The 22683-nt window shown below is 51.6% G+C and overlaps 1 protein-coding gene across 1 annotated transcript; it reads right to left on the bottom strand.

Annotated features, from left to right (window-relative positions):
- Window positions 1–298: 298 nt before the first annotated feature.
- FAM234A (family with sequence similarity 234 member A) lies at window positions 299–22073 on the bottom strand. Its single transcript, XM_075515704.1, has 12 exons — window positions 22027–22073; window positions 15358–15666; window positions 14157–14273; window positions 13765–13953; window positions 9092–9222; window positions 6567–6696; window positions 5983–6121; window positions 5555–5695; window positions 5076–5154; window positions 4501–4653; window positions 3507–3609; window positions 299–3350 (listed from the first exon to the last, which is right to left on the bottom strand). The coding sequence occupies exons 2-12, from the start codon at window positions 15620–15622 to the stop codon at window positions 3139–3141; spliced, it is 1659 nt and encodes a 552-aa protein (XP_075371819.1). The 5' UTR covers window positions 15623–15666; window positions 22027–22073; the 3' UTR covers window positions 299–3138.
- Window positions 22074–22683: the final 610 nt, after the last annotated feature.

Raw genomic sequence — 22683 nt, forward strand, 5'->3', positions numbered from 1 at the left:
GGGTGTAAAACCAGGTCACAGAGCCCCAGGCAGGGGGCAGGGACAGTTACCTAACTCCGGCCTCCCTCCGCGTGCTCCCTTCTCCCAGTCCATCGCCTGCCTGCAGCGGGACAGGGCAGCAGGCAGCACCTTGGGGCAGAGCTGTGGCCAGCTCAGCCATCCAAGCATCACCAGGACACCTGGATCCCTCCCAAAAAGGGGGCTTTCCGCCTTCGGGAAGTCACACAAAGGGCTGCCAAAAAATCCCGAAGTCTTGCATAACCTCAGCTGCAACAACAAAAGCAGGGCACCATTTACAAACAATGCAAAAGAGGATTTATTGAAACCATTCTGGTTAGACCAAGTCCTATAGGGCACAATTTGCAATAAGTTAAAGAACCAAACCAAACAGTCTTAGTGTTAAAAAACACACTAATACATAACACAGTGATACATGCCATCATCACCCATCTGAGTTATTGAATCAAGGCACGAAGTCATTCATTAAATACTGCAAAAAACCAATTACACAGGGAAATAAGCTGGGAAAAGGACTTGCTTTGTTAAGAAGGTGCTGGTTTGGCACTGATGCATTTAATCGAGCTGCCACAGGGAAATCTGCGCTTCCAAAGTATCTGGAAACGTTAATGGACAACTTAAAGCCAGAAAAGCCAGAAAATCCAGCTCTCCTGAAGGAACATTCAGTGCGCCTACGGGAAAGGTCAGGCCTGGGTAGGGATCAGAGGAGGGAGAGAGCCGAGACGCTGTGATTGCGGTGAGAATACAGCCCAGGCACCTTGCTCCCTGCCAGGGGAATTTCAGTGGGATACCACCCGCACCCGACACACGGATCAGACTGGCACGCAAGCCTGGGGCTCCCACGGCCCGGCTCCCGCAGCCACGCTCAGCTCTGCCCCAGCCGGTGGAAGGGCGGGCTGAATCCAGCCCTCACAACCCGGGTTCTGCAGCGCCGGCGCAGCCCGTGATCCCTGCGACGCTGGCGTGGGCTGCTAGGCTTCAGGTCTTTACCATGCTGCGCAAAGAGGCGACTTAAGCTAGGGGACACGGCAGGGGCGTCTCCCTGCACCCCCAGACCCACTCAGAAAACAGCTTGGAAAGAGAGGAACAGAGGGGGAAACCCACCATTTTGAGTCCAGGCTGCTTTGGGGGTTGTGGAGCGCTCACTGGGGAGCATCCCCTGCTGCCTGCACAGCCTGGATGCCCCAGGACCGGGCCCCGCCGGCAGCGCAGCTCTGCAGAGGCCAGCAGTACTCATCCCACACGGCTCCCTTGACTGCCTGAGCTACGGGTCATGGGGCAGAGAGAGCCCGGGCACCCTTTAGGCAGCTACCGGGCCAGCTGGAAGCAGGAGGTAAGCATCCAAGCAGACCACTGATGCTGCAGCTCATTTTGCCGCAAGACTGGGAGAGGTGAAGCTGTGGGCACGAGCCTGGGTGACACCAGCTGCTGGAGCCAGGAGCTGCCCTGCAGCAGGTTAAAGCTCAGCAGTTGCCACAAGAGAAGAACTGATGCTTGACCCTACACAACCCGGCTTAAGTTTCTCATCCTACAGTATTTCTACACACACCCTGATGTGAGACTTAGGCAAGGGAGGGAGGCAATGGCCAAACCCCTTGCGGCACCGCAAACCTTGAGAGAGGTTATTTTTAGGGGGTGTGTTTTCTGTCTACCTTCCTCTCACCAGTCAGACGGATGCCCAGCAGCACACGGACAGGGCTTGTGTCTCAGCGCGGCTGGTGTGGGGACTGCAGCTTTCAGGACTGAGCAGCTGATTCAAACTGTTTTCCAGGCTTTGCACCTCGTTTCCACGGTCCGCACTGGTGCCCACCAAGGAACGGGGCAGAGCATACACGCCACAGTACAGAAGTCTCCAGGGGAGACATCGTCTTCACACAGCAACCTGTCCCGTTCCCTCGGGCTACCAGGCTGGACAGAGAGAACAGCACCTGAAGATCCTCGCCCAGCATCGCTTCAATTCTGAGGGCAGGGAGGGAGCACAGAGCTCTCTCTGGAGCTGTGCTGCAGAGACAGCTTGCGTTGTTTCCCCGAGCAGCTCATGCCTGTCCTACAGCCTGCCCGCCTCCTGACAGAGGGGACAGTGCTCAGAGAAGGCTCCTCAGCAGCCTCAAGACTGAAAGAGTATTTGCAGCAGAGCTGGCGTTGCCACTTGGGTACAGGGCTCCCCGGAGCGGCAAGCCCAGCTCCCAGGCAAGGTTAAAGTGCAATTCTACACTGAAAAAATGTCCTAGATTCCTTGGCACCTCAAAACCAGTAGGAGAGGTGGTGTCTGTACCGGCAGGGACCAGCTAGCCTGGACTCAGGGCGGTTTTCATATCACCTATAATCAGCCTGGGGACAGGGAGGAATGCTGATGCATAAATCAGGGGGGAGACCAGCTCCCTCTCTGTGTCACCAACACGGCACAGCCTGGCTGGAAAGGAGGCAACAGAGGAGACAGACACAGGTAGGCTTGTGACTGCAGAGTGGGGCACATGGGGCTGTTCTTAGGAGAAAAGGCCATTTTCTAAGCAGAATGACACTTTAACCTGCGCTCTGCTGGCCTGGGTGACACCGAGCCACATCATCAGCCGCGGCTGGGGCCTATCACTACACACACCCCACGGCTACCGAAGCAGGGGCCCAAATCCAGGAGAGGGAAATTGCAAATCAACCCGCAGCCAAGCACCTCTCCCACAGCCAGGACAGCTGACTCGGAAAGGAAATCTAACACCACACATCAAAGCTCCGCTTCTCACACAAGCACCCAAGAAATAATCAACTCCGGCATCCCCAGCAAGCATGTGTTTCCCTCCAGACACCGGCTGAGTCAGCACAGTTCTGCGGGCACAGAAGGATCGAGGGGAAAGCCCTCTTCCCCGAGCTGACAACACTTCAGTGGTGGCCAAGCACTGAAGTCCCATCAGCTCTGAGGACAGATGCACTGGCAGCTGCCCCCACAGCCTGGGTGTCCCCAGACACTGGGGGTGCTTCCCCGCCAGCCACGCTTTGGTTTGCAGATCGAGAAAGGCAGCTTCCCATTTGAATTCATGATCTGGGCTTGCTAAGAGCACGGCTGCAGAGGAGAGGCAGCTTGGAGACGCCTGGGCCAAGGCAACCTCTCCCCCTCCCTCGGCAAGCTCACACCCGGCTGTGGAATCGCATCCTGTAGAGGCGGTCCCGGATGTACTGCTCGCTGTCCACAGCCACCTGGCTCAGCCAGATCACCCTGCTCCCAGAGATATCCTCCTTCAGCTTACGCTTCATCAGAGACACCGACCCTGGCTCCTCGCTGGGTTGAGGCCCCCTCAACAGCACGTAGCAGGCATGACGGCTCCGCTCGAACAGCGTGGCTGTAACGCAGAGCGGAGGGAAAAGCCCAGCCTAAGGTCTCCGTGTTCAGACCGGCCACCAGACCCAACACCTCGCGCCCACGGAGTCCAGGAGGTACCAGAAGGCCAGCGTCCTCCTGCGCCTCCTCGCTGGAGGGCTGGAAGGAGAGGACTTACCATTGAATGCAATTATTTGGTCTGTGCTATTGCAGAGCTCCAACAGGACATTAGTGTAGGAAGGATGGAAAAGATACAGCTTCTGGAGAGGAGCTCCGGATCTCTGCAACCAACAGGACACTATGAGGACTTGGACCCACACGTTATCGCAGAGACAACGCCAGCACCAGGCCCAGCTATTACTCATGCTTGACAGAATACATCCAGGCAGATACTTGTCCCTGTCTGCCCAACTCATCCTGTCTGATGCCACTAGTACTAGTGCTGGGATTTTGCTTACTGCTTGGTGCTCTCCTCCCCACCCCAAGCTTCCTGCAAATAGCAGGCCTGTCTGCTACAGGCAGGAGACAGATTTTTGCCTTAGGGCTGGTAGAGTTAGCGAGGAAAGCACAAGAAGCTCAGCTGGTGCTCGGGCATCCTCCAAGACACAACCTGTCACTAACACTGCCAGCCACTGCCCCAGAGGGCTCTGTTACGCAGCTGAGCCGTGCGTCGAGGCTGCCAGAGACTGCCTTGGCGCAGAGAGAGGATATTCACGGGGCCGTGGGAGATCACCGTGTGCAGTACTGCCGTGGGAGGCTCCAGGCCAAACAGCAGCAACTTCAGAGGTACCAAGTCAGCAGCCTCCGGCCTCACCTACAGCACCACACCAAGGCAGGGCTCTGGGCAATCCAGTGACTTTATTCATAGAGCCCCTAAGTCCCTTTTCTCTACGTAGCCAAGCTGAGGATGACAAAAGCTGTTGATGCCACCGCCAGCTGCTAGTAGGGACACTGCTATGGACATCGTGAGGACCCAGTACAGAGCAGATCGCACGCAGAGGTCTGCCTGCTTCTAGCAGACCAGACTGGTCAGCGGCCCCACACCCAGTGGAGGAGGCTGCAGCGTTAGTGGCACAGACAGATGTGAATGTGAACGCTGGGAAAAGCGGGTAGCTCCACCCAATTCTGGCCCAAAGTCTGGAGAGCAGCAACCATTCAGCAGCACTACTCACCGTTTCGTTTCCTGCCGCCTGGTATTCACCCCAGATGAGGAAGGCGGACCGGTGATCAGCAGTAGAAAGTGTGGCCGGCCCAGGGCTCTCCGCTCTTGAGTTCAGCTTCAGGTCCCACTGGACTGTTCCAGACCCACTCTCGACAATCATAACCTAGCAGGAAAGAAAGAAAAGGAACTCATACCAAAGAGCTCTAACAAGCCATGAGAGAGAAGTCAAGTCAGCTGTCTCTACCCCACACTGTCTACAGGAACAAGTATCTGCCACACGGGAAGACGAGGAAATACTTGAAGCTGAGCATCACAGAGCCGTGAGACCTGGGGTGGGCCACATCAAAGTCACAAGTTTTGCAGCTATTTCAGGGGGTTCAAAGCTCTGTCATTGAAGCCTCTTGCTGAGAAGAGAATTAAAGTGCCTGAGCTGGCTTCAATAACCTGTTGAAAGAGATCCTTTCCCAGCCTAAAGCTTCCTTAGGAAGCCAGAGGGAAGACATCCCACCAGCTGCCCTTGACTCAGTGCCTGCTTGAGCCGAGACATGCCGAGAAAAGGGAAGTTAAAAGGAAGAGCGTTCAAACCTTCTTTCTGTTGGGTCCAATTTCACTCTCAAGGACAATGCCAAGAACATCAGGTTTGTAGTAACCAAGCAGCGGCTCACTAAGGGAGAGAAAGAGAATGGACAGATCATAACACACCCTGATGGCTCGGGCATACCTTGTTCTTTCAGAGCAGCCCCTATCCTCCCAACAGCTCTCCTGGTACGAGACTCGACTGCTGTGTTAGGTTAGCCTGATACCACCCCCAGCTCTGAGCCCAGTCCTAAGACAGCCATATTGCAGCAGGCACAGAATGAAGAATCAAAGCTTTGGGCTCCTCCATTTTGAAGTGGCATCTGACATTTGCCAGCAGCGGACACATAATACAATAAGCATGATCCACATATGACCACAGAGCAGGCTTTTATGTTTCAAATGAATTTAAAAAATAGTGTCTGCCAGGACACCGCTGCTGCTGGGAGCCTGGAAATGCCTCATCCAACCCACATCGGTAACGCTACCTCACAACACGGGACACGTTGAGGGTCCACAAAGTCTGCAGATTTTGTGCATTGATCAGCGTGGCCATCTCCGAGTTCACAACCAAGATGTTCTCCCGTGATCGCCCAGGAATTTTTGCCAGGTAACGAATGTCTCCAGAGCTGAATAAGGACAGAGAAACGATTACGCTTTCTAGACTGTGGGTGGTTTTATTGTGGGGTTTTGGTTTTTTCCCTGCACAGTAAATGCGAATAGGAAACCCTAGCCTGCTTTCCCTCCTTTCCTGTGAACCCCTGACCAGGCCATCAACACCAGCCCTCTCCCCGAGCTTTGGACGTGCTCCAGTCCAAAAGCCACGTAGCCAGGAAAGAACAAAGCCACAACAGGCCATCCTGTCAGGAGCACCGGTACCCTCCAATCCACCAGCAACCAAGACATAATCTCACACCTGAGAAGGGATAAGCGGTGCGTGGTGCGGTCAATGTTCTTCTCCCACTGAGGATCTTGCTCAAGGCTGGGAAGCTTAATTTCCATCCCAGTTGCTGCACTGTAGAGATCTTTCAGGGAATATGCATAGAGAGAGTTTTCTGTGCAAAAAAAAGCAAGAATGAGGGAGATGAGTTATCCTGCCCTTGCTCTGAACTCTACGATTTTCCAGATCTGGCAGATCAACTATATTTTTAGGGTTTGCATCACAGAGCTGTAGTGATATTTTGAGACTCAAGCCTGCTTTTGAATGCTTTTAACATCTTATCTGTTCATAATCCACGTGTTCCACAGTAATCATTTGCTATAAACGACTACTTAAACCTTCCATTCTCAACATTTTTCAAATAAAATTACTACAGTACGTAACAAACCTTAGTTTAAGCAGAAGCCCCCCCTTCTCTTGGCCTTGAATAGCTCTTTCGCTAGGTGAAAGCACAACACAGCTTTTAGGAATGCAAAACACTCTTTCAGGTAACTGTCCGGTAATCCTGATTTCACAGTTACAATCACTCTCTCAGACTGAATTCACAAACAGAACTGTACCTGTATAGAAAAGGAAGTAGGAGGAGGAGTCCAGGTTCAGCCTGATATAGCGAGCTTTCCCATCCACGTTCAGGCTTCCAGTGGAGCCGATCTGTTTGCCATTTTTTCCTGAATGGATGAAGGTCTTAATCTACACAGGGAAGGGATTAAAAAAAAAAAGGTTAAAGCTGCATCACACTGTTACTGCTCTGACTCGAGTGTTTTCCAAAGCTTCTGAGCAGCTGGTACTGAACAGCAGCTGAATGGGAACAGCACAGGCTCGGATGAAAAGTCTCTCCCTGGTTTCGTAGGTGTGGGCACGAGTTAGATGATCTCTCTGCTGTGAATACTTTTGCAAGTTTGAAAACCACTTCCAGCACAGCCACCTGCCCTCAGATTTTACTGCCTCTGCCAAGCGCTTCCCCTGCAGGCTGGGACCGCCAAACAGCAAGCCCCAGCTCTGCTAAGGACAGCGAAGATCAGCTCAAGCCTACTGAGTGGTGACACCGATGGAGAGGACCTAAAGGCAGAAACAAAGCAGCATATGGGCACAGGGGAAACTTGGCTTCACACGTAGCTCTGCTAAATATTTTAAGTGCCCTAATCTACTCCTCCTAAGGCTGACATGAGTCCAAGGGGATAAAAAGAGCTGACAGGTTTCTTTATATTCTTTGTGCAGGGTAACAGAATCCACTAAAAACATTTCACTCGGGAGAATAAAGGCTAAAACCAGGATCAGATTCAAACGTGTGGGCAACAGTCATGGTCTGGGGAGAGCAGTGCATGCTAGGGGAAAGAGAAACATCACACCAAGAGAAACGGCATCCATCAGAGATGCTGAGTCAGGCAGGAACCCTTCCCTCTTGCTTGAGAGGGAGAGACTGGGAAAGAGAAGGCAATCTGCTGCTCTCCAGGTGAAGCTGGAGAGTCTGGCAGGTGAGTAAGGGCTGAGTTTGCTGGGGAGAATGAAGAACACAGCTGGAGAGGGAGAGCAACGCAGCTGTTCCCAGCCTCCCGCACTGGGAGGAGACACATACCAGCTCTTGTAGATCAGCTTCACCTTTACTCATAAGCGCTGGTTCAGCAGCTGCCCCGGGAGAGTAACAGCCGTACAGCCAGTGAGAATACACACCACCTTACGCACTGCACTGCTTAATACCTCTACGCACCGCTACAGGCGATGTATCCTGAAAAATGTCATATTTTCCCAGATGTATTTGGGCTGAAGCTTGCAGCAGGTAGGGGTCAATAAGACCCTCAGAAAAAGCTGCCATCTAAACCCCTTGCACACAGACCCTTCCCCACACGCTGCTCAAAGCTCTGCCATTTCAGGAAACAGCAGTACGATGTAACGTTCAACTTCAGCCCTTGTTAGCAACAAAGCTAATTTACTTAAATTCTGAATCTCCCTTCTGACAGGAGCGCCTTTTTCCAAGCTGCAGAGCTCTACTCAAGCTCCCTACATTTTGCGTGATTTCTCAGAAAAGAACGTACTTTTACTTAAGTTGACAGAGTGCTTGCCAAGTCCAGAGGGAGGAAGGGATTTCATACCAAGATAGCTAGAGAGGTTAAATGGAAAACAAATCAAAAGGCAGTCTTGCAGAACAGAGACTACATTCAAACATTTCTTGGCTGCCTAAGATTTAAAAAAAAAAAAAAAAAGAGTCTTGAGATAACTGGGATAGCAAAAGCAAAGAGGAAAGAAAACAGAAGAGAAACGTAGGAGTCGGAGAGGATAGAATTTCTGATGACTCTGGCAACAACAATGTCTCAGACAGCAAAGTCGTATTTGCTTATGGAGTGCTGTGGTATGAGGACATGAGGACACGGGGCTCCCACTCCTCCCATCAGACTTGCAGGGAACCGTAACTTTTGTATGCTTTAAACAGGACAGATTGCGCATGCGGATGATGCTGTACCACTCAATCATGGATGCAGACGTTTTAGTATAAAAACACTTTTAGCTACATGACTTTCCCCCCCCTCTAAGAAATGGGAAAAGCGATATGGGAACGGAGATAACACAACTAGGAGCTATTTCACTAAATGAACCCAAGTCAGAATTAACCAGCGCAGTGACGCTAGGAAGAGAGCCGTGCAAAGCGGACCACAGGCAGAGATATGAGAGGTATCAGAAAAGGCCAGTGGTGGTACAAAAGCGCTGGCTGTCAGCTGTGCTTTGATCTAAGAGCCAAACCTGTCAGGGTTTGTTCACTTACACTTCTCTGAGCAGACTCCCAGAAAACTGCAAGCTCATCTCGCCTAGGCTCACTCCACACGCAGCCCAGGAACACACAGTGAGGAGTGCAGACTGAAAAGGGCGAAGGATTCCTGGCCAGCTTTTTTCTTTTTCTTTTTTAAACCATAAAACACTTGCATTGATTTGGGAGTACATCTCTGCAAGGTGGGAAAGAACCTACCCCAAACCCACAGATATCAGAGGCGTCTGGACACTTCCTCTTAGATTACAAGATCGAAATAAATAACATTCCTGCCATGCCCTGTGGTCCGGCCACCGGGTTTATCATAGCTTCAGAGTGACATACCTTATCTCCTGTAGCAATAAAGATTATCAGGTCCTGAACTCCATCACCATCCACATCTGGAATCACTGCCACGGGAGTCAGCACAGTATAATTAGCCCCAAAGTCACTGGACTGTCTCCACCGAACCTCCCCTAGAAGACAGAGTTATTGGGAAACAGTCACTAAAACGCACTTCAGGTTGAAAGGCTTTCCACGCCCCTGCTCCTCCAAGCACTTTACAGTAGCCAGCCGTTTACAGGCCATCAGCACCACCAGCCAGTCACATTGATGCTCATCATGGGGTACTTCGCTGCATTTCAAAGGAGTCCCAGTCCTCGCAATTTCAGCTCATACTGGAAAGTAATTCTAGCTGCCTGCACAAAGGCACCCGAACGTCCTGGCACAAAGGACAGCTTGCTTTTCCCCGCGCCTTAGTTTAACAAGCTTCCCAGCATGTTCGTGGCATGGAGAATCCTTTTTTGTGATCTAAAACCTTGCTGCTGTGCACTTAAATCTGCGCAGACATTTTAAGACCACAAAGCAGCTGAATTCTGACCTCGGCATTGCAGCTACTCCCGACAAAACCTTTTTTGTTGCAACTTGCCTCCTGCAGATGTTCCTGCAGATGTTCCACGCTGACACAACCAGCCGGAAGCCAGCTCACATCCCACCTCTCCCTTCTTTGAAGAACACACACAAACTTGTCTGTAAATAGAGGTAGCAAAGCTTTGGTTTTTAAAAACCTGTGTGTGTGTGAGGGTGGGTTTCTCTTCGACAGCTCCAGGCCAGTTGAGTGGCTCTACTCCGTACACTCTGCCCAGGGCTGCTGGCCACTGTCCAGTCACTGCCCAGTGGAATCTGCAGTGGAATTTGGTGAAGGAGGTGGGGGGTGACCACTGGGGGGGTTCTTTTTAAGGAAGACTTAAGCGACTAAATAGGTGCTCAGAGGGGAAATGCTTACTGTCCCCTTTAAATAGTATCCCACACAGCAATTGTCATTTCAGGAATGCAAAGTAATCATCTGTTCTTTGTCAGGAAGGCAGTTGTACTGAAGGCCAAGGAATTACTACCTGACGCTGTCTGCAATAATTCAAAGCAGGCTGTATTTCCAATAGGATTCCTCCAAAGCTTTTACCGAAACACTGAAAAAAATACTTGGATTTGGTTTATGACAACACATGTGAAGTAGAAGAGTGCCCCTAGGAAATCATGGGAAGGCAAAGAATTTTACCCCCCAAGAAAACAAGCAGGCAAAGGAAAGAGAGAACTTAAAAGTTTTAGATAACTATATCCTGGCTTCAGCACAGTCCAAAGCTACAACAGTAAGACCAGGCCGATGAAATGTGCATTTCAATGCATAAGGCTCTATTCTTTGCTGGTTAGACAGTGGATATAGTTTTGGAGGAAGCATCTTACTCTCTTAATAAGTCTGACTTAATAGAAACAGTTAACAGTGAGACGGATTCAACACAAAGGACTTGAGAAGCTTTCATGCTCTAACACAACGCCCAAAGAGCACCGTGGAACTGTGAATCCAGTCCCATCCCGCTCCATCACCGGGAGATGGGACTATTCTGTCCCACATCTAGAGTGCCACGGTGCTTCCTCAGAGCCCGAGGTCACAGCAGAAGCACGGCGACAGAAGCCAAGATGGAAATCAGACAAGTGCCTAGACAGCGAATCTAACCTGGGTGAAAGGGGGGGGGGGGGGGGGCTTGGTCCGGATGGAATAATAAAATTAGGACTTAGATGATGGAGTTCAGCTCCCACTTCAAGCAGCCGCAGAGGATACAAAGCAGGACTGCTTGCTTCAGGCCGGCTGAGGTCCAGACGCACATCCAAAGACTGTGAGCTGCAGACTGGGAGAGCACAAGCTATCTGAGCTACAGGCAGGTCTGTTCTACCGAGCAGTGTCAGGCCCCTCTCCCATGCCCTTGCCCACTTGTTTACTAAACACTTGTAAGCTCCGGGCATCCACCGTACAGTGGATGATGTCAAGAAGCATCCCCTTTGGTTATTCTGAACCTATCGCTTGATAAAAGAACCATGCAGCAATGAAGAATTGCGACAGGAAATCATCACTCCCTGTTCTTCTACTTATCACTCATAATTTTATAGACTTTTCTCCCTGTCACACATTCTCCAAGTTGGAGTTGTGGTTTATTTAGCGATTTCTTGCACAGAAGCAATTTCATACATCTGGTCCCCTTTCTGCCATATCCCTTAGGAGACCAGCGAGGACCAGACCTGCTCACAGGGCTCGCAGCGCAGGCTGCTGGAGAATAGGGTAAAGAGATAAGGTGTGACAATACACTTACTCCTGTCCTCTTCCTCAGGACTCTGCTTCTGGCCCCAGCAGAGGTGGAACACCCAGCTACACAGACTTTTGCTTTGACCTGGAACAGCTAATCTTAAGCTCTTGTGTCCCAGTTTGCTTGTCAGATAACATGCAGGCATGTCAGATGTCCCTCACAAACAGAAGCGTGCAATCCTACACCTTCCTTCCTGTTTGCCCAGGTCACTTATTCTGGCAGTGAGGAAAGCAAGACTTCATACAACTCGAATTGATAGAAAAGCAATAACTTTATCAGCATTTAAAGATCAAAACCACATCAGACGCTTTCAGATGATAATCTGCCTATCTCTCCTTCAATCTTCCTACAGGCAGAGGCTAGGCAGCCTGAGAGCCCTGGAATCTCACCAATCCTCCACGATGATGAATCATTAACAGCTAAAGATTGTTCTGACTACTGTTTTTAGCACAATGTGATGTAAGTCAGACTTTGCCACTTTAAATGTATTTAGCCTATTTAAATACATCTTATTCTGATCTGCCCTCCTAACCCTCAGTAAAAGTCAACTACGCTAAGAAACTCCTTTTAACCTACTTAATCACAAAAAGGTATCGAATACGTCAGCTTCTGGGTTCTTCACTTTTCTATCTGAAGCAATTTTTCATCTCTTGTTTTTAATTTATGTATGGAAAGTTTTCCTACCCTATTGTTGCTGTGACCTGTGGCTTAGCCTGGTTCCTTCTCTCCATGCTTACGCTATTTCTTTATAGCTGTCTTTACTTACGTGCCTTTGGGTCAGCAGTCACCTTTCTACACTTTGACCTAAAAGCAACTACTTCATTAATAGTCTGTAAAGAACCTGTGCTAAAGCCTATTGATGAGAGAAACAGTGTTAAGATATCTCAGTTGGTACAGAAGCTTTCCAGCTCTGTGTGTGTCTACGCTTCCATCTACACTGGAAATTAAAAGCCCCACTAGATTTTCCTCAGAGCTATACCTCTTGCTATTTCTCTCTGTGCTGGTTTGGCTGGGGTAGAGTTAATTTTCTCCACAGTAGCTGGTACGGGGCCGTGTTTTGGATTTGTGCTGGAAACAGTGTTGATAACCCAGGGATGTTTTCGTCCCTGCTGAGCAGTGCTGACACAGAGTCAAGGCCTTTGCTGCCTCTCACCCCACCCCACCAGCGAGTGGGCTGGGGGGGCACAAGAAGCTGGGAGGGGACACGGCTGGGACAGCTGACCCCAGCTGCCCAAAGGGATACCCCACCCCATATGGCCTCATGCTCAGCATACAGCGCTGGGGGAAGGAGGAGGAAGGGGGGGACGTTCAGAGCGATGGCATTTGTCTTCCCAAGTCACCGTTAGGCGTGATGGAGCCCTGCTTTCCTGGAGATGGCTGAACACCTGCCTGCCCATGGGAAGGAGGGAAGGAATTCCTTGCTTTGCTTTGCTTGCATGCACGACTTTTGCTTTACCTGTGAAACTGTCTTTATCTCGACCCACGAGTTTTCTCACTTTTACCCTTCCGATTCTCTCCCCCATCCCACTGGGGGGGAGTCAGCAAGCGGCTGGCGGGGCTTAGTTGCCGGCTGGGGTTAAACCACGACACTCTCTCCCAATTTTTGGAAAATACAGTGTGAAGGGTTCAATACCAGATACAGAGGATGGGATCCTAGGCATGTTTCCAAGGCAGAACATGCACTGTTTAGAACCTTTGAAAGAGTGACCCCAAAAATGGAAATGTATTTCCGGCTTCATCAGCAAGGAAGGTTCAAGGTGCAATAGACGGTCACTGCCCTGTTCCTAGAGAAGTACAGGCACTCTTTACCCTCGCCCCACGCTAGGCAAAATGATGATGAATTTCTCCATCCATAGGTTCAGAAATTAAGAAGGCTTTCCAGAGGAAGCAGGCAAAATCCTGGCCTACTGAAACTGGTAGGTACTTATCCTAAGTGCTCTCCTTGACGACTTTAAAATCATAAATCCCTAAAACTCCCACTCCTCTTGCCACTGCAGGCACTCCTCGCACTCACATGCAAACGACTGAGAAACACTGCAGGTTTGTGTCCAACCCCTGAGAGTATAAAGTTACATTCACAGCTAGAAACTGCTTCTCCTGTTTCAAAAGCTGTTGAAAAGTTCTTCTTATCATACAGTGGCTGGCACAAACCACCACCACAGAGCCCAGCCTTTGGAACAGAGAGGCTGAGAGCACAGGCGCTTCTGAACAGCCCAGCGAATGGCTCTGGCAAGGTTTTCAAGATTATAAATACCCTGTGCCCATTGTTCATGTCCCAGCAAGTCATGTCACGCTGACGTCCCCAGCCTCCGAGGTCTGGAGGCTACCAGGTGAGGAAAGCACCGTCCCCTGCATGGCAGCAGTACTCTGCTCATCACTCACCTGCCTGCAGGTCAACTGCTGAAAGAGACACCGGCTTCCCCACGACCAAGCAACCCGGGGCCTCAGCCCCCCCGAGCTGCTTGATGCCACACTCCATCCACTCAATCTCCTCGGCAGCAGGCCTCTCCCAGAGCGCTCTGCCGTTCGTGCCAGACACAGCAGCAACAAAGGCACAGGGAGAAGGCAGACCTGAAGAGAAGAGATGTCAGAGGGAGCGCTACCTACCCCCACCTTTGCTGCTCCGCACCACCCGAGGGCTGGGACTCACCCAGTTCCTCTCCCCACCCGGCTAACCTGGTTTTCTCTCCTAGTCCCACAGCAGCCTCACTAATTAGAGACAAAAGAGAAAGAACAGCCCTTACTACAAGGCTTTCTGTTTCTGAATCAGCTACCTTCATCCAGACAGGATCTGTTGAAGCTGCTGCTGCCGTTGCTAGCTTTGAAAGCAAAGATGACATCTTGCACTTTGTCTTCATTCACATCTTCTATAGCGAGAAACTGGTAGGCCACTGTAAAAGAGATGACAAGCCAGGCGCTCTGGTGAGCACTGCCTCAACCAACAGCAGAGCTAGCTGGAGCAGAACACAAATTCCTAGAGACCTACTCACTGCCTCCATCTCTGACAGTGTAACATCAGGACAAATTGGCTTTTGTATTAAAAAAAGCCATCTATGTGAGTACCAAGGACTGGAAGTTAGTGCCAAAGGATTTTTAAAATTTGCTATTCCCCAGAGGATTTGTCTTTTTTTATAGCCAAGCAGTCAGAAGTTGAACTATGTTGAACAAAGAACAACTCTGGTCTTGGTGTGGGGTTGCTATTCCTGAAATATTAAAAAAAAAAAAACCAAACAAACAACCCAAACCCCACAAAACCCAGCCCCAGATATTCCATCTTTCTCACTCTCAACTAAAAGCAGCCTTCTTCAGCTCAGGGTAGCAGAACTTGGGATTTCTGCATTAACACGCAAAGCTCAGTCCCCGTTGGTGAGCACTATCTGTGTGTTTATAGCACAACCAGCACACCCCCACTGCACATAAGATTACAGAAAAGCTCTCTCAGAAGCGAATGCTGAGCCACCAGGGAGCAGTACCCAGGCTAAAGAGCCGACTAAAGCAACTATAAATTTGTGCAATTTATAAAAAAATCAAGATGCAACTCTTCTTCTCCCCTTCCTGTTAGCCATGGGGAAAAGTTAGAAAGTCCTATTGACAGAGGAAAAAGCGCCTAATTGTCTCCAAACCTCAGCTCAGACTTCAAGGGAACATTTTACAGACCAAACTTCAACAAAGATTTATTCCCAGATACCCTTCCCTGTTTTTTTTTCCAAATGAGGCCAGCCTGCTACCTTGTTAGCGCTTCAGAGCAGCATCTAATTTCTCCATCAGATCCTGTAAACACCTCCTGGAAGGCCACTCCAATTATGATGGGCCACTGCTTATCCAGGTCAGGTATTCACAGCTCTCGCTCCCAAGGGCAGCATCCCTGCAGGCCTGGCTCCAGATCGCGCTTAGGTAGAGCTCCACAATTCAAATTCGTGGCACATAAAGGAAAAGGACTGTTGGTAAGTATTTATTCTGCTACAGCAAGCTCACCTGCATTGTTGTAGTTTCGGAACCATGTTCTTTCTGACACCGGCCTCTCTGGGCAAGGAATGATAAACGAGAAAGCAAATACAATTATCAGACACAGAAATAACGAGATGAAGAAGGCGGCAGTGCGCCACCGGGACAGCCGAGACAGTCGCGATGACTGCTTGCTGACAATTCTTCTCTCCACAGAGTTTTCATGGTTCTCCTGAGCTTTTACGTCCTCAGTCTTCAGAGGGTGGATCTCAGCTTCCGAGTCTTTGTTATCCATCGCAGCTCATTCATCGGTATTCAGACACCCTTCTCCCCCTTCACCTGCAACAATGGAAAGAGCAGTGAAAACGGATTTCGGAAAACATAAAAAAACCAACAAAAATATTCTGTTACTACCTGATATTCATGCTGGAAACATTTAACAGGAGGCAAGCAAATCAGCGTATTGTCACAGAGCCAGATACAAAGCGCCGTTGGTACCGGAGGTCTCCACCACGGAGCGAGGGGGAGAGACCGTGGGATGCAGGAATAGCACTATTTCTTCTTCAGAGGAGGAAATCAGCTCTGCTAGACCCAGACAAAGAAGGCTACAGCCTCTAGGCGGAAAGGACTGCCTGGTCTGTAGGTCTCCCTCAAGAAAAACATACCAAAAGCTCCTTTTGCTGCAAAGACTTCTGGCCACCTCCCGTGTATGTCAGTCTGACTCCCGGCGGGAGAGTTGAAAGGAAACACTTGTGACCTTTATATTCCAACATAAGGCTGTTCCCTACTGTAATGAGCACTTGAGCTTCCCCAGGAGAGAGAGAGAGAAGCAAACACCACCATATCCTGTATAGGAACAAACCAAAGCTATTCAACACCTTCTCAGATGAGAAACCACTTGATAAGTTTAGCAACCCAGCCCTGCAGAAGGCAAGAGAGTGATTACTTCCCTCCCCAGAGGAAAAAGAAGGCACAAGCTGAGAGTAAAATCGGGAAAATTTGATTTCATCAGAATGGAAGAAGAGCTAACAACTGCTATTTTAGTTTCTCCTGCTATAAATCATAATCTTGAGCTACAGCTACAATAACAGAGGGGTTCTGTGCTAATTTGTTATAAAAACAGAAAAAAAAGAAAAAGCCCTAGGCAGTCACAGAAGTCTGTAACTCATTACCCACAACAAGAATAAAAATCAATGCTATATACAGTTCCTCTGATAGTGCTGCTTCAAAAAAATAGCGGAAGGGAAGAAGTAAAGAATAACACATTCCAGTAGCCTTGGAAAAAGCTGCATGACAGTGTCATAAAAAGTTATATCAGAGCAAATAAACATGACAACCGAGCCAATTTTCCATGACCGTGCCCCAGCAGTCACGTGCCTGGCTTGTCCGCTGGAGCAATTTACTTCCCCAGCAGAAAATAGCTTAAACTCAGCATCAGCGCACAACGCAGAGAGCTTGGGCTTTCAACTCCAACAACAACAGGGCTCGTTACGTCTCACGTTTCATGCCCGAGTTCATTAACAGGTTCAAAGAACCACAAGATGAGAGTCACCCTTGGGAGGCCAGGCTCCTTCAGGCAGCTGCGGCTCGACGGGGGGTCTCACCTCCCCAGGTTATCCCTGTCCCACCGCAGGGAAGAGCTGCAGAGGCCTCTTCTCTTCTGGGTACAAATCACAGCGGGGACAGACCTATGGCAAGGCAGGGGTTGAGCTCATGGGGCGAGCGGGACAGCCTGGCACGCTGATGTCAGTCCCCTAGCTAACCTCAGCGCCTGCTGGACTTGCAAGGCTGGAATTACGAAGCACTTACTCCAGCCCGAGCACTCTGGCATTTATTCTACGACAGCACATCGAGTACAAGATACCGCTCCAGACAATTTAATTCAGGCTGCGCCATACCATGCAAATGCAATTAAATCAATAATGTAGAAGTTATATCTTATTCCAAAGATCTTACTCCAAAGACCTCATCTGCCTTTCACATCAGTCTACCAGCGACACCAGAGACACTTTCACGAGGCCGGCTGTTTCCAGACCAACTGCGGGCACCTGACAGAGAGGACAGGGGTAGGAAGGTTCCAGATGGAAAGGGGAAGAAAAGGAAGAGCTGTGCATTCAGCCTTCCCCCCAACCAGGCCATCACGCTGGCGAGCCGAGCACCGCTATGTTACTGGAGCCGGACGAGCACCCGGCCTCTAGCAGGTTCAAGGCACAAGGCTGCAGGCACAGGCTGAGCAAATGATTTACCGGAGCAGAGCAACCGCCACCGTAGCGATGGGGACGGCGGCAGGAATGGGTCATGCAGCCTCCCTTGCGATGAGGCGGATGGCTCGTGTATCTCTGGCGTGCCCGTCTCCAGCAGCAGGGAGAGGTGGATCTCCTCCAATGCTGCGGTAACCAGCGTCCACAGCACGGGCTGCGACAGGGCTCCAGCGCAACCCCACCGGCCTCTCCAGCGGAGCCCTCTGCAGCCCCCAGCGCGGAGCTGGGAAACCGCCAGCGCACAGCCGAGCGCTTCCAGCACCTACGGGACTTCCCGAGAAGAACCAAAAGCAGGCTTCTCCCCCCTTAGTCCAAAAGGGCCACCATCTTAGCGCTGTATGGAAGGCGTATTTTTATGACTCGCTACAAATCACACCACTGTCATCTAGACTGGGACGAGAACAATAAAAAAAGTGGTAATTATCCTGACAGCCCCAGCAATTCCCCTTCTTTTGCAGCAATGACCCTAGGAGCCACCGATTACAAAGAGCACTCAATGCCTTTAAAGCAATTCTTTCTTTTTTTTTCCGGGTTTGAATAATGCCCTTTGCACCCCTGCCAGAGCAGAGGCAGTGCCAGAACAACGACCACAAAGGTCAATGGCAAAGACTCAAACAATGCAGGAAATCCCATCGCCCGCAGTTGCCAAAGTACATGCTGGCAACATGTGAAATAGTCTGAGCGCTGAACAACAAAGAAGTCTGGTAATCAGTTTAATTGAAGACAAGCAGAAGATGATAGTGTGCATTTTAGATGATTTTACTGTCCTGTAGCAGCCGGCATTTTGTCTCCTGCTGGTAGAGGACACAAAATAAGTCACTGGAAAGTTTAACGCATCCAGGCACCTTGCAAGGAAATACGCAACGACAGGATCGCGTGCTGCTGCATTATTAACACAGGCTGCGTGCACTAGATCTCGTAGCTAGCACCAGCTCTCTGCTTGGGGAGGGGAGGCCTCACTGTGGGAAAACACGGGAAAAAAACTTCATAGAAAAGGAAATAATTAGAAACCGCACACAGCAGACCCAAACTGAACCCACACAGCCCAAGGAGCGCCGCAGTACAGCCAGGGTCTGTATCTCATATGACTTCATTTGCTGGTGTGCCCACTTCCACCGCTCCCCAAGCTTTAAAGGCTACTTACCCCCAGCAACAGGACGAGCTAGGAGCAGTCCCCGACCAAAGTCAGGGAGGAACGAGTACCCTTTCCTGTCCCACAGTAACAACGCTGCGCTCAGGACAAACACAGCTTTACTCACCTTCGTGGCGCACTGACTTTCCTCTTCTCCTGAAGCTACAGAGCAGATTTACAGATCTGATCTGAATCAAACCAGTGAAACTTGTGCAGCAAGCAGTTAGTGCCAAGGCACAGCTAAATCCAAGAGACAAACTATCATTGCCTGTCAGCTAGAACGGCCTGACAAACAGAGAGAACCGCATACAGTCAGATGTATGAGAGCTGGTGACAGAAACCATTTAAGTATCAGTGTGATGGAAGGTTTAACTCATTTTCCACCCATAAAATACCAAACCACAGCATTTGTAATCTCACCAGGCACCAGTTCTTCCTGGAAAATTTCTGGCAATATATCATAACTTAGATTTGATGTTCAACGTATTTATAACTTTCACAGAATGGTAAGATCAGATTCTGACTGGCCATTTTAGGAACCCAAACACAGCATTGGGTGTTTTGGTTCTCCAGTTTTTTGTTTTAAGCACCTTACGGGTCTCCTTCCTGTCAGCCAGAAATTGCTGAAGCCCCAAGCTGCAATCAATAATAACAAAACAGCTTCCAAATTTCGGTCTGAACAAGACGCAACGTTCCCTCCGTGGCTGTCTTCCACGAGCAGACTGTTCAGTTTTGATCCGATGTCTGGCATGGCACTGCAGTGAACGCGCCGGGCAGTCACCTGCTGCAACATCAAGACATTATTGGGTCATTTTTTCCCTTTTCTGCAGTCCCACTTACATCAGGGTCCAGCCAGGAGGAAATAACACGTAAGATTTCCACCAAGTGAGGAATTTTCCTTTCCAAATACACTCAGACTGCACTGCGTACACAAGCCTACAGTTTTGCTGGGTCATCTGCAGCTCATAACTCTTTCTCGATACAAAGCCACAGCCACGGGCTGATGGGGAGAACTGCCTCGAGGAGACCATCCCCTTCTGACGCCGGGGCACCTCTGCTCCTGCTCACGTCCTTACGGCCTTTGTAAGGACACGGTTTGTAACCCAGACCACACCAAAGACAACACAGGCACCCGGCTCAGAGAAACAGCCACATTCTGCTACAGCTGTCCTTTCCCCGCCCCTCCCTCTTGCTATTTTGCCTCTGTTAACAGAGGTCTCTTCAAAACACCAGGTTCTTCTTAAATGACACTTAACCCTCCAGTGCAGACACAACACGTGCCGCAGAGCTTTCACAGCAAGCGAATTAGAAACTCCTCCAGAGCACAACCAAATGTCACCTTAGAATGTGGTACATCTGTCACCTGTAGGAGAAAAGTCCTCTTTCCCAGGGCAGTTTTCACTACAGTCGGGGTTTAAGCAGAGAAACTCGATCTCTTTAGTGAAGAGCAAAACACGATCCAGTACTTTTTCCAAGAGAGCGATGGGAAGAGCAAAACTCTCTAAGATGAAGAACAGCATTAAAGCTGCAAAGCTGCGTGGAACTGATTATAGGTTAGGCCAGTAATAACAACTGAGCAGCAGAAACACGTGCCATTTATCATCCCAGAACTTAGAAGCTTTGCTGGATCCGAGCCACTCGCCCTCGCCGACTGCTGCAGATCCCTTGCGTCAGCCCCACGAGTAGTAGTTAGCGAGTTGTTTGAACCTCTCGCGTCAGAGACATCCCCACCTCCTCCGCGGGGCTCCCCTGCTCGCGCCAGAAGCACGGCGACTTCTCCGCACCGCCAGACATTTAACGCAATAGGGACTTTGGGGAGATCTCGGTGCACGAAAACCCTTTAGAAGAGGCTGTGGTCATTTCACGTAGGTTTATTAAAAAGACAAAAAGAAAGTACATTTTTTTAAGTGGAGCACTTGTTCCACAGGTCACAAACTCCATGCCGTCCACTGGGTCCTTCCTCCACAGCCTAGCGAGGTTTACGGCAGCATGAAACAACAGCCTTCCTCCAGCCGCTGTTCTCCTTGTCAGCTATCTCCAAGAGAAACCTCTTTTCTCCCCCAAGTTGAATTTTTATTTTCCCCTCTTACACACGGACACGGAGGAAAGCTCATTCACGGGCCATTCCACCCGCACACCCAACACCCAGCCCTGAGGAGCCTCTCGGCTTCCAGCCTCCACAGGCAGCCCCTCGAACGGGGCCCGATCCTGCCCTGGCATGCGGGAGGGCTGGCTCCAGTTACACCAAGCCGTCCTCCCTGCGGGGCAGGCTGCCCCTCCGACTCCCAGCAGTTACGCAAGAGGTTTTCGCTTTCCAAAATAAGGAAAAAAGGGTGGAAATGAGATGACGGTTCAACACATTAAAGCATTTTTCTTTCTGCAAGAAATGCTCTAATTCATGCCTGTAGACTAGGCTTGCGGCCTGCTGAGGAAGAGAGAAACGTGACCGCAGTCCCTCCCCAGGATTAGTGCTGAAGGCTGCGTGCTGAGCTCTGTAGCGGTGAGGGGTTTCTTGTAATTCCGTTCGACTGAAAGATGGACCTGCACTTCCAAGTGCCGGGCAAGCGTCTCCTCAGGACTCCTCCGGGGCCTGCCACCCGCACGGGACAGACCCGCTCCGATCAAACAGGGGACCAGAGCAACAAGCTGCCTCGGCAGAGTCCCAGGCTTTTGCAAAAGGGATGAAATTCTTCCCCAGGCTTCTCGATACGGTTTGGGGCAACTTTTTGAGCTGCTGAAGGTGGACAGCAAACCCCTCCCATCACCGGGAGGGGCACCAGGGCCGGGTCAAGCGCGGCCGGGAGCGTTGAACAGCCGCCGCGTTTCACGGACGAGCGGCGCTGCTCCCCAGCCCGGCTGCAGCAGCCGGCCGGCCCACGGGCCCAACCAACCCCCTGTTCCAGCTCCGAGCTCCGCTCCGGCACCGCGTGGGTCCCGCCGGCGGAGCGGCTGTGCCCGGCAGCTCCACCCCGCGCCCGCCCAGCCGGAGCCGGCGGCAGCGCCCGGGGAGCGGGGCCGCTTCGGGAGCCGGTGCCCGGTTCCCGTCCCCGAAAGGCACCCCCGCAGCGCCGGAGGAGCGGCCCGGAGAGCAGCCCGGCTTCTCGGGGCGCCCCGGGAGGCCGCAGCGGCGGCGGCGGCCAGGAGCTCGCCTTGCCCCCGCGGCGCGGGGCGGCTCGCTGCGCCCCCCCGCCCTGCCCGCCGGCTGCCCGCCGCCCGGCCCGGCCCGGCCCGGCCCAGCCTCCCCCCCCCGCCGCCGCGCCCCGGGCGGCACCGGCAGCACCGACCCCCGCCCCGCTCCGCACTCACCCCGCGCGCGCCGCCACCGCCGTCACTTCCGCCTCCATCCCCCGCCGCCTCCTAGCGGAAGTGACGCCGGGACGCAGCTGCCCGCTTCCGCCCCGCCCGGAGCGGCGCCTGCGCAGCGTGGCGACCGGGGGCGGGCGGCGCGTCGGGGCGGCGAACGCGCAAGAACAAGGCCGGGCAGCACGGGGAGCCACAAACACAGATCTTTAATGCGATCAGACCGCGAGAGAACAGCACAGTCACGTACAGGCATCCCGAGAGCGCGCCCGCCGCCGCCCGGGCCCGCCCCGCCGCCCCCCGGGCCCCGCTCTCCCCGCACCCGACACGGAGGTTACAAAACAATACGTGAAACCGCGGAATTAGTTGTAAAAACGGACAGGGAAGGGGGTCGCATGCACTAAGGACTAACACCGAGGGAGCGCCGGGACGGCCGCAGGGAAACTGAAACCGAGAAGCAGCTTAGCGGAGCCTCGAAGGGGAAGGGCACCGCCGGCACCCCCACGCCGGCCTGAAACAGCCTTCACAGACACTGTGCCGCTTCCCCCGCGCGGAAACGATAGGAGCGAGCTGTCTTTCATTAAAAAATACCTGCCCCGCCGAGCGAACGAGCGGCGGCCGGGCTGACGCCCCGCCGGCGGGCAGCAAGTGCCTTCCTCACAC

The sequence above is a fragment of the Mycteria americana genome, chromosome 12 (genome assembly GCF_035582795.1).
Source record: "Mycteria americana isolate JAX WOST 10 ecotype Jacksonville Zoo and Gardens chromosome 12, USCA_MyAme_1.0, whole genome shotgun sequence".
NCBI lineage: Eukaryota > Metazoa > Chordata > Aves > Ciconiiformes > Ciconiidae > Mycteria > Mycteria americana.